This window comes from Xenopus laevis, chromosome 1S, assembly GCF_017654675.1.
Source record: "Xenopus laevis strain J_2021 chromosome 1S, Xenopus_laevis_v10.1, whole genome shotgun sequence".
Lineage (NCBI taxonomy): Eukaryota > Metazoa > Chordata > Amphibia > Anura > Pipidae > Xenopus > Xenopus laevis.
In genome coordinates, this window is record NC_054372.1 from 79677420 (window position 1) to 79693509 (window position 16090).

The 16090-nt window shown below is 40.0% G+C and overlaps 1 protein-coding gene across 21 annotated transcripts in view; it reads right to left on the minus strand.

Moving 5' to 3' along the window:
- The window catches only part of adgrl3.S (adhesion G protein-coupled receptor L3 S homeolog), a 1276319-nt gene that overhangs the window by 461256 nt on the left and 798973 nt on the right, over positions 1–16090 (minus strand). For all 21 annotated transcript variants that reach the window (XM_041579809.1, XM_041579790.1, XM_041579795.1 and 18 more), the window contains 2 exons: positions 15424–15490; positions 1767–1858 (listed from right to left, as the gene is read on the minus strand). In XM_041579809.1, coding sequence (XP_041435743.1) covers positions 1767–1858; positions 15424–15490 — 159 coding nt within the window. The remainder of the gene's footprint in view (positions 1–1766; positions 1859–15423; positions 15491–16090) is intronic.

Sequence of the window (16090 nt, forward strand, 5' to 3'; positions counted from 1 at the left end):
ATCCTGTGACCTCACCTCTGATGAAGTGCCAAAGAGAGACATGAAACGCGTCAGGTGACCAAACATGTCAGAGTAGGAAATACATCTGCTACTGATGCCTGCTTGTTATTTTTAATGGTATCAAAATAAAGTGTTTTTTTATTTTAACTTCCACTTGAAGAAAACCTCAACAAAAATGGTATACGCACTGGAAACCCTAATTATTAAGTCACTGGCAAATAAAATAATGTTGATCTGTATCCTATTCATATTAAAAGTATTTTAGTGGAGGAATTCAGTCCAATCTTGCTCCTCATTCAAGTACCCAATTGGTATCACTGTAGGGTTACAGGACAGAGCATCAGAAGTCTGCTGGGATTTCTGTAACTCCATATGTTCTATGTATGTAATTAATGTGATTTAGTTGTATAAACACATTTACTTTACAGCGCTGCGAAATATGCTGGCACTATATAAATAAATGTTAATAATAATTTCCCTGGCTTGTAATTAATCACAGTCAAATCTGGCTAGCCAGGCCACCCATCACTGATCTGAGGTCCCTAGCCAGGCAGAGTTCATGCATGCCAGTGGGTATTATTTGTTTAGATGTCCACATGGTGCCCTGCCAAGTATTAGGCACACTTCTACATGATGGTCCTAACAATGGCTAACCTTTCCAGTTTAAATAAACTATAGTTGCCCAAGTTAAACCCTGTAGGTTGTAAACTATGGCCGGCATAGGCCACCACCCATCCTATCTTGCACCTGAGCCACCATGGTCTCTAGTCCTTGCAGGATAACATCCATATACAATCTGAACAGGATAATGTTATCCACATATGCCAACATCAGGGTGGAGGACAGACGAAGCTCTAGCTTTCCAAAACCTGCTGCTTTTCGGACCTCAGGTCCATTGGGTCACATGCTGTCTTTTTCCTTTTCACATGGCTTGTCTTTCTAATAATTTAGTCAGTGGGGTTGTGATACGGGATAAACCATTGATGTAGCACCTATAGTATCTGGCAGACCTTAAAAGGACCACAGGTGTTCCATATTATTGGTGGGAAGCCAGTGCTGTGTAGCCTGTGCCTTACATGGGTCAGGAGCTAAGCCCTCCTCACTAATGACATGCCCCAGGTAGGCCAGTTACTTTTGGGCCAGCTGGCACTTGATTTTAACTTCAGTCTGAATGTATCCAGTCAATTTAGCACAGCATCAAATAGCAGTTCCTCAAAGTGATTGATCACTTGATAAAGGGTATATTACCCGAAACATGTAGTGTTTGCAACCACTCAGAATGAAGGTTTATTTGCAGTTATCTGCTGGCGTTCCTTTTCCTTCTTCAATTTTGAACCTAGTTACAACCTGTAATGATACAGCACAACCACTGCTGCAGCTGGAACCGCACCTCCAGAGTCTTAAATCCTGCTGACTATGCCAATTGTTAAAACTCAGTTAAAAGTTATGAAAGATCTGTTATTTAACCATGTTACAACTATTATTTTATGTAGCTACTAATGATCACAACATGTGGTAGTCAACTTCAGCCTACTCTCTCCCTCACATAGACTTTTGTTCCTCACTCTTAAACTGCTCAAAGTGGCCACCACCCCTTACTTCCTCTGGGTTTTATTTCCTCCTGCTTTCAACTTTATTCACAACTTGACATTCTGTACACACATCTTATGCTGGAATATATTTCACCTCCTTACATTCACATATTCATCTTAGCAGCCAAAGGCAAATAAATACAGCTTAGTGAGATAAGAAAGAAAATGACTTACTTGATGTTGTCAAGACAGCCTGTTTCAGGTTTTAGTATGGCAGTATGATGAAACATTTTGTAAAGAGCAATCCCAAGAAATATTACATTGAGCTGCAAAATACATTTGAGTTTGATTAGTTAGTTAAATTAATAAATCATTAATAATTCAAAACACACTCACTACAACAATGTATAAGGATTAATTACACAAATAGAGATGTCTTCACTTTCTAGCAAGTCATTTATAGGAGTTTGCCTTCACCCCTTCCACTGCTGTAACCTTTTTAAAGAGGCCTTTTCAGAAAAAGAGCAAAATGTCTCAGCACGGTTTTATGTATTCATTTAAGCCTAAATCACATCAATTGCACCATTTACCAAAGGTCACAGAGAAAACTTCGAGGCTACAAGAGATGAGTTTTCTGACTTATGGAAAAGAACTGGGTAGCTGGCGAAACATTTTCAGAAACCAGTAACCGTAACTAAAAAATGGGGCAGACAGCAAAAACAAGTCCATGACACAGGCAGAACACAAAAACCAGGACACAGGCTGAAGGTCAGAACAGGCAAAAACAATGCAGAGTCAGTTAACAGGCCGAGATCAAAACCGGGAGATCAGATACCAGAGGGAACAGGGAAAGGATACGGACAGGTCAAGAACAGAAACAGGTTTACCGGAACAGGGTCAGGAACAAGAATAGGAGCATGATAGGAACACAGAATCAGGAAAGCTCTTTAGGAACTTGAGCTTGGAGTCGCCAAGAAGGCCAATGATCCAACAAGGGGGAGTCTGTGAAGCAGGCTTAAAGGAATTGTTCAGTATAAAAATAGAAACTGGGTAAATGGAAAGGCTGTAAAATAAAAAATGTTTCTAATATAGTTAGTTAACAGAAGTGAAAACTACTTCCTGCTTTTCAGCTCTCTTGGTTTCCATTGACTGGTTACCCTGGTGAGCAAGCAGTAACCAATCAGTGACTTGAGGGGGGCCACATGGGCCATAACTGTTGCTTTTGAATCTGAGCTGAATGCTATGGATCAATTGCAAACTCACTGTCCCACATGTTTCATGTGGTCCCCCTTCAAGTCGCTGACTAACTCAGAGTTAGAGAGCTGAAAAGCAGGAAGTTGGGTTCTGTTCTGTTCTGTTAGACATCCAGCCACTCCAGCCTTATAGATTACATTTTTGCCTAACTAGCTATATTAGAAACGTTTTTTATTTTGCACAACCTATTTATTCAGTTTTTATCTGAACACTGAACTTTTCCTTTAAATAGCACACTAATGCGCTATTGCCTGCAGCTGGACAAGGGGCATCAATAAGGGAATATGGGCACGTAGGCACTTTGTCAGAGTTAGGCTGCAGCCACACTTTCTCCTTTGGCTCAAGCTGGATAAGCAGTGCAGGAATACAACATGTCCCTGCCCTGAATTTCTCTCTGATGTCTTTTCTGATGCCAGAAAAAGATACAAAGTTTCTGAAACTTAATTAAATAAGCTCACATTAAAAATATATATTGTGAATCTGTCCCATTTCGCTTCACCGAAAAAGGTGCGAAAAACTCGCAAAACTCTAGAAAAATTTGTGAAAAACATTGAAGTCAATGGGCATCAAAATAATTTTGACGTGCGACAATTTTGACACGTGACTCTTTTGTCCAAAAGCATTAAAGTCAATGGGCGTCTGAAAAATTTTGATGCACGAAATTTTTATGCGCACGACAATTTTGTTGCAGCAAATTCTCCACTGCAAATTTTTGCCGCTGTGAGTGAGTGAACTATGGGTTTAAACTGCCCTTAAATTGTTGTGTTTAAGTTGTTTGTGTTTAAGTGTTTGTGTTTAAGTTGTTTGTGTTTAATGTTTTTAAGTTGCCCTTTAAAAAAGTGTAAAATAAAAACAGTAATGGGTTTAAGTTGCCCTTGAAAAGGTGTATGAACAATGGGTTTAACTTGCCCTTAAAAAAGTGTCAAATCAAAAAAGAGTTATGGGTTTAAATTGCCCTTGAAAAGGTTTTAAACTTCAAATAGGCGTGAATTATCACGAATGGTTGTGATTTTTTTCAATGCAAATACATTTTTGAGAAAATTTCATGAAAAAAGTAAATTTCATTAAAAAAAATCAAATACATCTAAATTGCCTTCTTAAATATCGAAAACTATACATGAGAAAAACAATACAAATTTTTCTCACAAAATATTTGTAAATCGGCCCCCAAGTCTCATATTACAATATTCTAGAACCTCTCATTCTAGGAAATATATTTCAAGGTACAAACACCCACTAATATATTAACATGAATCAAACTTTTGTACTAAGTATTATATGTAACTAGTGATGGGCAAATGAATTTGGCAGGTATGAATTCACTGTGAATTTCCACATTTTGCCACCCACGAATAAATTCACAAAACTGCGGCAAAAATTTGCTGGTGAAAAATCCTCAGCGGCAAAAAAATGGTGTGTCAAAATTGATGCCGCGCATAATAATTTAAATAAAAATATTTCGATGCCCATTGACTTTAATGCATTTGGACAAAATAGTTGCTTGCATCAAAAATTGACGCCCAGTAAAAAAATGTTGACGCCCATTGACTTCAATGTGTTTTGCCAATTTTTCGCCGTTTCGCACATCAGTATATGTAACCTAAGAATCCACATTCAACAAGATGGATGTTAAACATTTGTATCAAATAAAGGGGCCCATTTATTAAAAATCTAATTTTTCTAGTCGAGTTTTTAAAGAAAATGAAGAAAATTGGGTCTATTTGTTTTTTCTTTGATGATAGGGAATCCTATAGATGCAAAGATCCGATCGTACGAATCATCGTACGATTGGACTTTCCTACCAGTCAGATCAAATAAAGAACAGATCAGCAATGTTCTGCCCCTGACAGCAATTGTACGATATCTATGTCCAACCAAAGCTAGTCTCCCACTGAAAATCGTACGATCGGCAATACACGCGAGATATTATCGGCAGCCGACAGAAATTTTCGAACCTGTCCGATCGACCAAACGACCAATCTCCGCCGGACGAAAAATGTCGGGACTCTCCACACACGGTCCGAAAATCGTATGAATCCTCGATTCGTACGATCAGATCTTTGCGTCTATGGCCAGCTTTAGGTATTTTCAATCTCACAAGGATAATTGTAGGATGTCTGGAGACAGATGTCTGGAAGTTAATGGTCTGATTTGGTAAAGGAGCCTATGTGACTGAGAATGTCAGAGATTGTTTCTTGGAAACAGATGTAACAAAAAGGTATATTTGTTTTTAAGAGCATGGCTAGCACTTAATGGCCTGGGAACCTACATTTGGATGGTATCTCAGATACCTAGGGTCAAAGAGGTCAAACAGCTGTTAAAACAAGTATGAGCTGGTAAAGATACCAAAGATGTAGTGTTACCTTTGTTAAGGGAAAGATTATGTTTATACATACATCTATCTCTGATTTTTACTTTGTATTTGTTATGTATTTTATATGTTAATGTTATTTAATCTATTAATGTTAGTTAGTTAATACATATGTGTTGTTTCCGTAATAATTGTAAGTTTTGGATATTTAAAGAGACATACAAGATAGGGAAAAACAGACTTTGTGAAATAAGAGATACAACAGCACCATCCTTTGGTGATTACACTCAAGTACTTTGGATTTAAAGACAAAGGACTCTTTTCTCATTGGTTCCAAAGTACATCAAAGGAATTCCTCAGCCAAAGTTGTATAAATGGACTGCTCTAAAAGTACAATTTAGCTCATCTTGACTTCTAACACCATCAAGTAGAAATGAATCATCTAGAGCTGACATATAAACTGAGAGAAAATATCCATCAAAGTAACAGTAAAGGTATTGGAACACTACTACTGGAGAAAAGAAAAATTTGCATTCCAATACTTTGTACTCTCTAGCATCATCTAAGAACGTTGTCAGGTCTATTACATTCACTGTCTTGCATTGCTTGAATAAATCCTTCCATTGCTAAGCCTAAATTGGACTGGATTTTTGTTAGAGGGATCAATTTCTTTTTTTTGTAACATTTTTTTAAGCATGAAAATATGGTTTTACAGACAATAGTTATAACCAAGCATCAACATCCTACAGATGGTTTGTATTTAGAACAGCTGCAGATCAAGATTATAATGTTACTCTCGACAATAAGCATGTTTTTTTTTTTTTTTTTAAACAAAGGATTATGGTAGAGAAAAAACCCATAGGAGACAGATCTGAACTACTATTTCTGGGGGTAAGAGTGTCCAAATTCAATTTTACGAGGCTAGTAATTCCCAAGGTGCCCATATCTCTAGGTAGCGGGGGAGTTTGTTGCGTATTTTGGCAATTCCATATTCAAACCTGAAACCGCCAGATCTCTATCTGGCGTCTGATCTCTTTCAGGGTTGGTATGGTGTTAGATTTCCAGTGGGACGCAATCATTTATCAAGGAGTGATTTTGCCCACTCTGCTGACAAATCTTAAAATGCTCCAGTTAAAACCTGTCAAAATCATGTAAAAGTCAGTGGCAGATTGTCCCTTTAACTGTTGGAAGATTTTTTTTTCTTACTTCATGGTTCTCGAAAGTTTCTGTCTTTAAGTGCTGGTTTTTCTAAATAATTAGTTTTTTGGGCAATAACTAGAAAGTCATACAATTTGAGCATCAATTCAATAAAGTGGCAATAACGTTTTTTCACATAGATATTTTCGAGAAAAATTATTAGTAAATTAAGGGGGTTTTAAATACGAAATGTCCTCATTCATCCCTGGGAGACCAAAATAATATCAGAATAATCCACCTCAACTCTCTCTGCAGGATTAATTAATCCCCAGGCTTTATAATTATTCATTTATCTCCCCGCCTCCTCTGAGGCATTTTTCAAGCCCCCATGCCTGTAATCCCTCATGATTACCCAAGCAGGCACTCCAAAAATGCCATGAGACTGAACTTCTATCATCCTTATTCATAATTGCTCACCTACTATACAATAATAGTCTCACTGAACTACTATTGCATATTAGGTGAGCGATTATGAATAAGGATGATAGAAGTTCAGTCTTGTTGCATTTTTGGAGGGCCCATTTGGGTGATCATGGTGATTAGGATGCCTGGGTACTGTAAGGAAGAACAGGAGTCACATGGTTAGGACCAGGAGGAAGCTAATCAATTGAAACTTATATCAGCCAGTGACCCAAGTAACAGCATATTGAGGTTGTCAAGAGTGGTTTTTGTTGATTTTAACCCTTTAAGTGCCAGCAGAGTTTCACATTTTGGTTACGCGAAATGCCAGCCGTTTTTGAAACATTTTGTGCTCTCTCACTTTAGGGGCATTTTCTGAGGGGAAACCTATAGTTTACCTAGGAAAACTATACATTGTTTTTTTCGGTAGAAACTGAGCTTTCTAAATCTGCCTGAGTTTTGATGTATTTCCACCTGTGCAAAAAAATTTATAGTGCTAAATACCAAAAAAAAATGAAAAATTATGATTTTTCATCGTATATCAATTTATACCAGAAAAATATTTCATTTTACGGATGAAAATCCAACTGATTTGGAAAGCCTTATGTCTCTCGAACGTGCCAATACCAGATATGTATAGTTTTAGGGAGATTTAGGACTTCTGTACCTCAAAAACTCCCGGCAGTATATTACTGAATTTTGAAAGCACTAAGGCTGAAAACGGCATGCTTTAGATTCCAAGGCAAAAAATCCTGAAACCGTAGGTTTACCCCAGAAAACCATACATTTTTGAAAAGTACACATTCTGCCGATTACAAAATGGGTAACTATGTCTCTCTACTCCCAACTACTAAACATAAAAGCTTGTCTGAACATAGTGGTTTTTCAAAAAAAAATTCAAAATTCTAAAAAATCATTTCAAAGGTTTTATTTTGCTGCTCCGCATATCCAAAACTATATTAGGTACCAAGAAAAAGCACCTGAAATATGATTGCCAGGGGTCCACTGAACAGTTTGATACCCATTATGCATAGGTTTACCAAAGTATCTGGCATTTAGAGACACCAATATGAAGTTAGCACATCCAAATTGTTCAGGACTTTACTTCAGCTACTGAGAAATCAACACATTGACTGCATTTTTTGTGGGGTAAAAACACAGAAATATATGTTTACCCCCCAAACCCATATATTTTTGGAAAGTACACATTCTACAGAATCTAAAATGGGTACCCATGTCTTTCTGCTCCAAACTACTGAGTCGCAAGGCTTTCCCAAAATTGTCGGTTTTGGTGAAATATCTGAAAATTGCCTCAAACCTTCAACTTCCCAGCACCATATCACCCATGTATCGTTACGCAACAAGAAAAAGCACCCTAAATATGATTGCCATGGTTCCTCCGAACAGTTTGGTGGCCATTGTTCATAGGTTTACAAAAGTATCTGGCATTTAGAGGCCACAAAATGAAGTTAGCGCATACAAATAGTCCTGTGGGTAACTTCATCTAATGAGAAATCAACACATTGACTGCATTTTTGTGGGGTAAAAACACAGAAATATATGTTTACCCCCCAAAACCCATATATTTTTGGAAAGTACACATTCTACAGAATCTAAAATGGGTACCCATGCCTTTCTGCTCCAAACTACTGAGTCGCAAGGCTTTCCCACAATTGTCGGTTTTGGTGAAATATCTGAAAATTGCCTCAAAGCTTCAACTTCTCAGCACCATATCACCCATGTATCGTTACGCACCAAGAAAAAGCACCCTAAATATGATTGCCAGGGTTCCTCCAAACAGTTTGGTGGCCATTGTTCATAGGTTTACCAAAGTATCTGGCATTTAGAGGCCTCAAAATGAAGTTAGCGCATACAAATAGTCCTGTGGCTAACATCATCTAATGAAAAATCAACACATTGACTGCATTTTTCTGGGGTAAAAACACAGAAATATATGTTTACCCCCCAAACCTATATATTTTTGGAAAGTACACATTCTACTGAATCTAAAATGGGAACCCATGCCGTTCTGCTCCAAACTACTGAGTCGCAAGGCTTTCACAAAGTTGTCGGTTTTGGTGAAATATCTGAAAATTGCCTCAAAGCTTCAACTTCCCAGCACCATATCACCCATGTGTCATTACGTACTAATAAAAAGCACCCTAAATATGATTGCCAGGGTTCCTCTGAACATTTTGGTGGCCATTGTTCATAAGTTTACCAAAGTCTCTGGCATTTAGAGGCCCCAAAATGAAGTTAGCGCATACAAACAGTCCTGTGGGTAACTTCAGCTAATGAAAAATCAACACATTGACTGCATTTTTGTGGGGTCAAAACACAGAAATATATGTTTACCCCCCAAAACCCATATATTTTTGGAAAGTACACATTCTACAGAATCTAAAATGGGTACCCATGCCTTTCTGCTCCAAACTACTGAGTCGCAAGGCTTTCCCACAATTGTCGGTTTTGGTGAAATATCTGAAAATTGGCTCAAAGCTTCAACTTCTCAGCACCATATCACCCATGTATCGTTATGCACCAAGAAAAAGCACCCTAAATATGATTGCCAGGGTTCCTCCAAACAGTTTGGTGGCCATTGTTCATAGGTTTACCAAAGTATCTGGCATTTAGAGGCCCCAAAATGAAGTTAGCGCATACAAATAGTCCTGTGGGTAACTTCAGCTAATGAAAGATCAACACATTGACTGCATTTTTGTGGGGTAAAAACACAGAAATATATGTTTACCCCCCAAACCCATACATTTTTGGAAAGTACACATTCTACTGAATCTAAAATGGGTACCCATGCCTTATTGCTCCAAACTACTGAGTCGCAAGGCTTTCCCAAAGTTGTCGGTTTTGGTGAAATATCTGAAAATTGCCTCAAAGCTTCAACTTCCCAGCACCATATCACCCATGTGTCATTACGTACTAATAAAAAGCACCCTAAATATGATTGCCAGGGTTCCTCTGAACAGTTTGGTGGCCATTGTTCATAGGTTTACCAAAGTATCTGGCATTTAGAGGCCCCAAAATGAAGTTAGCGCATACAAACAGTCCTGTGGGTAACTTCAGCTAATGAAAGATCAACACATCGACTGTATTTTTGTGGGGTCAAAAAACACAGAAATATATGTTTACCCCCCCAAACCCATACATTTTTGGAAAGTACACATTCTACAGAATCTAAAATGGGTACCCATGCCTTATTGCTCCAAACTACTGAGTCGCAACGCTTTCCCAAAATTGACGGTTTTTGTGAAATATCTGTAAATTGCCTCAATGCTTCAACTTTCCAGCACCATATCGCCCATGTATCATTACGTATCACAAAAAAGCACCCAAATTGTGATTGCCAGGGGTCCTCCAAACAGTTTGGTGCCCACTGTGCATAGGTTTACCAAAGTATATGGCATTTAGAGGCCCCAAAATGAAGTTAGCACATACAAATTGTCCTGTGGGTAACTTCAGCTAATGAAAAATCAACACATTGACTGCATTTTTGTGGGGTAAAAACACAGAAATATATGTTTACCCCCCAAACCCATACATATTTGGAAAGTACACATTCTACAGAATCTAAAATGGGTACCCATGCCTTTCTGCTCCAAACTACTGAGTCGCAAGGCTTTGCCAAATTTGGCGGTTTTGGTGAAATATCTGAAAATTGCCTCAAAGCTTCAACTTTCCAGCATCCTATTGTCCATGTATCATTACCAGCATAAAGCATCCTAAATATAAACATAGGGGTCTACGAAACAGTTTGATGCCCAATATGCATAGATATACCAAACTATGTGGCGCACAGAGACCCCCAAATGACAATATGTATAGACATTTTCACGGCTGACGCGCTGGCTGCTGCGACATAACCACCCGGTGTGTGTATTATGCGACATTAGACCACCTAACAGTACAGATACCCCAGAAAACCATATATTTTCAGAAAGTACACATTCTGACGAATCCAATATGGGTAAATAAGTGTTTCTACTGCAAACTGCCAAACTGCAAAGCAATGCTGAACATAACGGTTTTTATCAAATTTCTGAAAATCGTCAGAAAGCTTGAATTTTACCCCATTATATGCCCCACATTTCGTAACTTATCAGCATAAAACATCCTAAATATGAACGCCCGGGGTCTACTAAACACGTTGATGCCCAATATGCATAGATATACCAAACTATGTGGCGCACAGAGACCCCCAAATGACAATAGTGTATATACATTTTCACAGCTGACGCGCTGGCTGCTGCAATATAAGCACCTGGTGTGTGTATTATGCGACATTAGACCCCCCTAACAGTACAGAGACCCCAGAAAACCATATATTTTCAGAAAGTACACATTCTGACGAATCCAATATGGGTAAATAAGTGTTTCTACTGCAAACTGCCAAACTGCAAAGCAATGCTGAACATAACGGTTTTTATCAAATTTCTGAAAATCGTCACAAAGCTTGAATTTTACCCCATTATATGCCCCACATTTCGTAACTTATCAGCATAAAACATCCTAAATATGAACGCCAGGGGTCTACTGAACACTTTGATGCCCAATATGCATAGATATACCAAACTATGTGGCGCACAGAGACCCCCAAATGACAATACTGTATATACATTTTCACAGCTGACGCGCTGGCTGCTGCAATATAAGCACCTGGTGTGTGTATTATGCGACATTAGACCCCCCTAACAGTACAGAGACCCCAGAAAACCATATATTTTTAGAAAGTACACATTCTGACAAATCCAATATGGGTAAATATGTGTTTCTACTGCATACTGCCAAACTGCAAAGCAATGCTGAACATAACGGTTTTTATCAAATTTCTGAAAATCGTCAGAAAGCTTGAATTTTACCCCATTATATGCCCCACATTTCGTAACGTATCAGCATAAAACATCCTAAATATGAACGCCAGGGGTCTACTGAATACTTTGATGCCCAATATGTATAGATATACCAAACTATGTGGCGCACAGAGACCCCCAAATGAATCTATAGCAGACAAAATTTCCATGGGCAAAACGAAGTAACATAGAACTGAGCCAAATGGTATAAAATCAGTAAAATCCAACAAAACCACAAAAATCAATGGCTTTTTTTTTTAGCCTAATGTAATTAACGGTCAGAATCAAAGTTTGATTATTTTAGCATAGCTAAATAGGTTTTACAGATAGAAATAAGCGAACAACACCTACGCAAAGCTGAAAATGAAATAAAATGGCTAAACATGCAATAAAATGGCTAAAAATGTACAAATATCACTGAAATTGCAATATAATCACCGAAATAACATACAAAAGGTATTGCGCGGTGCAATTAGCAAATACGCTATTCGCAATGGCAATAAAACAGTTTTTACAGGCAAAAATACAGACGATGCGATAAAAGAAAATAAAAACACACAAAATAGCGTATGTGTGTGTACAACAGGCAAATTGTGTGTTGTATGCGTGTTGTTTGCATGTGCAAGTGTGTGCAAGCATGTGTAAGGGCTGTGAATATATGTGACCCCCCCTGATCCCCCAAAATTGAATGTATGTGTGTGTAAGTGTGAATATAAGTGGGAATGTAAGTGTATTAGTACAATAGGTGTGTGTGGGTGTGTGTTTGTGTGTATGTGTGTGTGGGGGGGGCACTAACCTGGGGTGGCAGGCTGTAGGTTGTCCAGGAGGGCTGCATGATGAGCTGGAATCGTCTTCATTGCTGGATCTGGTGAGTGGGCGGTGCTGTAGGGCTAGGAAGCACAGGCAGCAGCAGGGCACCTAGATTTCATTGTGCCTGCTGCTGCCTTGGGGCCCCTGGGCGATCGCGCCTCAGGGGCCACTCGTTCCCCGCTTCTGCTCGTTGCCTAGGGGCTGGGGGACGAGTATGAACGGAGCGAGCGGCTTTTTTAGCCGCTCCTCCGTTCAAAAAAAGCAGGCAGCAGGCAAACAGCAGCAGAGCACGTTTATTTTGCGTGCCTGCTGCTGCATTGGGGCCCCTGGGCAATCGCGACCCAGGGGCCCATTTTCCCTACGTAGGCTCGTTGCCTAGGGGAAGGGTAAGCTGGCAGGGACACTAAGAACGGAGCGAGCGGCTTGTAAAGCCGCTCCTCCGTTCTGAAAGTGCAGGCAGCAGCAGGGCACATATGCTGCACGTGCCTGCTGCTGCCTTGGGGCCCCTGGGCGATCGCGACCCAGGGGCCACTTGTTCCCCGCCTAGGCTCGTTGCCTAGGGGCTGGGGAACAAGCAGGAACGGAGCGAGCGGCTTTACAAACCGCTCCTCCGTTCCCAAATCTGCAAATGCTGCAGAACGTAGAATCTACGTTCTGTGGCATTTCAAGTTACTTTGCTACAGAACGTAGATTCTACGTTCTGTGGCATTTAAAGGGTTAAGTTGATGTGAGAACACACCATGAAAGTGCAATTATATGGCATTTGAATTTATGATATATTAAGTGGTACGTGCAGCATCATCCCCATGGAGAAATTAGTCCAACAGTTGGTAATGTGTGCGGTGAGAGGTGCGTAAGGATTGTTATCTAATTGCATGACCAATTGACTGAATATTGTGGTTAAAAATGTCGAAAGGATATATAATTTGGTACACACAGTGGATAATCCTCTTTTGCCGTAGAGCATGGGTGCCCAGACTTTGTTACAGTGGGATCTACTCTTGACACCTGGCTCCATCAGGAGATCTACCTTGATAACAAAGTGAGCCCGACCTCCGTCCCTTTCCCTCTGCTGTCAGTTCGACCTCCCTCCCTTTCCCTCTGCTGTCAGCCTGACCTCTGTCTCTTTCCCTCTGCTGTCAGCCTGCCCTCCCTCCCACCCTTTCACTCCGGGGATAAATAATGAGATATACAAGAGCACAAAAACTGTATTAGTATGTTTTGCTTGAAACAAACGCCAGTTTTGGTGTCTGCCCTCCCTCCGTCCCTTTCCCTCTTCTGTCAGCCTGACCTCTCTCCCTTTCCCTCTGCTATCAGTCCGACCTCCGTTCCTTTCCTCTGCTGTCAGCTTGCCCTCTGTCCCTTCCCCTCTGCTGTCAGTCCAACCTCTCTCCCTTTCCCTCTGCTGTGAGCAGACCTCCATCCCTTTCCCTCTGCTGTGACACTGTCCTCCATCCCTTCCTTTCTGCTGTGACCCCGACCTCTGTCCCTTTCCCTCAAATGTCTGCCCGACTTCTTTCCCTTTCCCTCTTCTGTCAGCCTGCCCTCCCTCCCTTTCCCTCTGCTGTCAGCCTGCCCTCCCTCCCTTTCCCTCTGCTGTCAGCCTGACCTCCATCCCTTTCCCTCTGCTGTCAGCCTGCCCTCCCTCCCTCTCCCTCCGGGGATAAATAATGAGATATACAAGAGCATAAAAACTGTATTAGTATGTTTTGCTTGAAACAAACACCAGTTTTGGTGCAATCAACAATCTTCGAACCAATAACACAGCGCATCAAAAAAGTTCTAGTCATTTCGTTTTTTTGATGCTGCACTGTGTATGACGTCATTGGGCATGGTGCTAAATTCAAATATTTAAAGGGCTCTTGTCTGGTAACTCATTGCCCAACATAGGTGTATTTCAATAGTTCCTGCTTGTGATTTCTAGTGTTACTGTCCTGTTCCTGACCCTGCCTGTCTCTGACTAAGTCTTGTTTGCTACCTGTCCTGACCTTTGCCCATGTTTTGACTTTTCTCTCGGATCCTGTCTTTGATACTGTGATATTGGTGTACTGACCCAGCTTCTGACCTCGACTATGCTCCCACCTTCTGATATTGTACTGCGCTGCCTGTATGGTATTGATCCTGGCTGTTCCTTCGCTCCTTCTCTTTCGCTCCTTTTCTCTGTTCCTGTTGCACGTACTATTCCCTTGGTCCTCTCACATTAAGACCTGGCAGCATCCGAGTAGCGAAGGGCTCCTCCCGAAGTGAAAGACAATTGTTTGAACAGTGAGCAGTGACAGAGACCTTGGTGTTTGTTCTGGGTTTGGGATACCAAGCATCACAAGTACACTATGGGGCAGATCTGTTTATATTAATGTTATTAATGATTTTTGGCCCCACTCTGCTGGCAGAACAGCACTACTAACAAGGCACTGGACCACGCCCCAGATACACACACCAGATACACCCTGCCCGCACACATGCCTGCAACAACATACCTGTGAACAAAATGGACTAAACACTGCATAAATTAATTGTTTACAAAAACAGGGAAAAACAAGTAGCAAACAAATCAAGGACAAACTACTTGCAACATGATACTTGGATTAAGTATCTTTTGGGATATATCATATTGCAAGTAGTATTTCCCTGTGTACTGGAAGAGGAGTATGCAGCATCTTCTGATTAATAAGGCATAGGGGTTTAAACCCTGAGCTGCCTGCCCTTTAGGTATCTTCAGACAGCTACTGGTGCTGTGAGAAAAATAGGCTTTTGAAGACCTACGGCAAATTTTCTGCAAACTGCTGTAGTCTAGATCGTATATTTTAGTTTTGTTTAAGCAAGAGATTGAAGAAAATAACCCACAACAAAATCAACAAAGCTGGGTCATCATTTATGCCAAGCATGTGCAAACACTGGCATCATGTGAACCAGCATGTCTGTGTATGTGGTGTCAAACAAAGCAGGAATCAGCAGGAAATAATTGAATATAGTGTATTTTCATCAGAGAAAATCAGGAAACTTCCAGCATTTGAGGTAAAATAATTCCATATTTAAATATATTATAGCTTGTTATTACCATAATTATGAGTGTTGCTGGTCCTATAAAGCTCCAAATAAAGTACGTGTCAAGTCGCAGCCAGCACCTAAAAACATAAAACAGAATAAATCAAGTTTTAGATAATGGTGCCCATTTGCATGAACAGTAAAAGATGAATTACTAGTGTTGTTTACAAAACAATCTGCGTATAGGTACATTTTCAGAGATGGGAACATTTTAGCACCCTAGGCAACACAGGCACTGTTGAGTTAACGTTCTGCTGGAGAAAAAAAACTTCTATACTTTTACCTTTCAATCTCTGCATTATCTGATTATTTAATGGATTATTAAATTTTTTCTTTCTATTCTATCCTACTTTTATGTTGCTTTTTTTAAATTTCATTTATAATTCCCTGAAATCTGTCTTACATATCCCTTTCAATATATCCTTCCCCATTTTGCCTTCTCTGTTCCTGCCACAACAAAAGTGCCATTCTCTACTTCTTTTCATCCTCTTGGCCTGCGGACAAGATGTGGCCTCCCCAAGATATATGTTTTAAATGGGAAAAGCTATTTTTATGATGTAAAAAATTGACAAACGGTGGTGAGGAGGGAGTCTTATAGGAGGGGAAGTGTGACTATATAGACAGGTGCTGTAATGTCCATAAAGGGGTTGGAACAGGACAAACAGGCTGGGGAGGGGCTG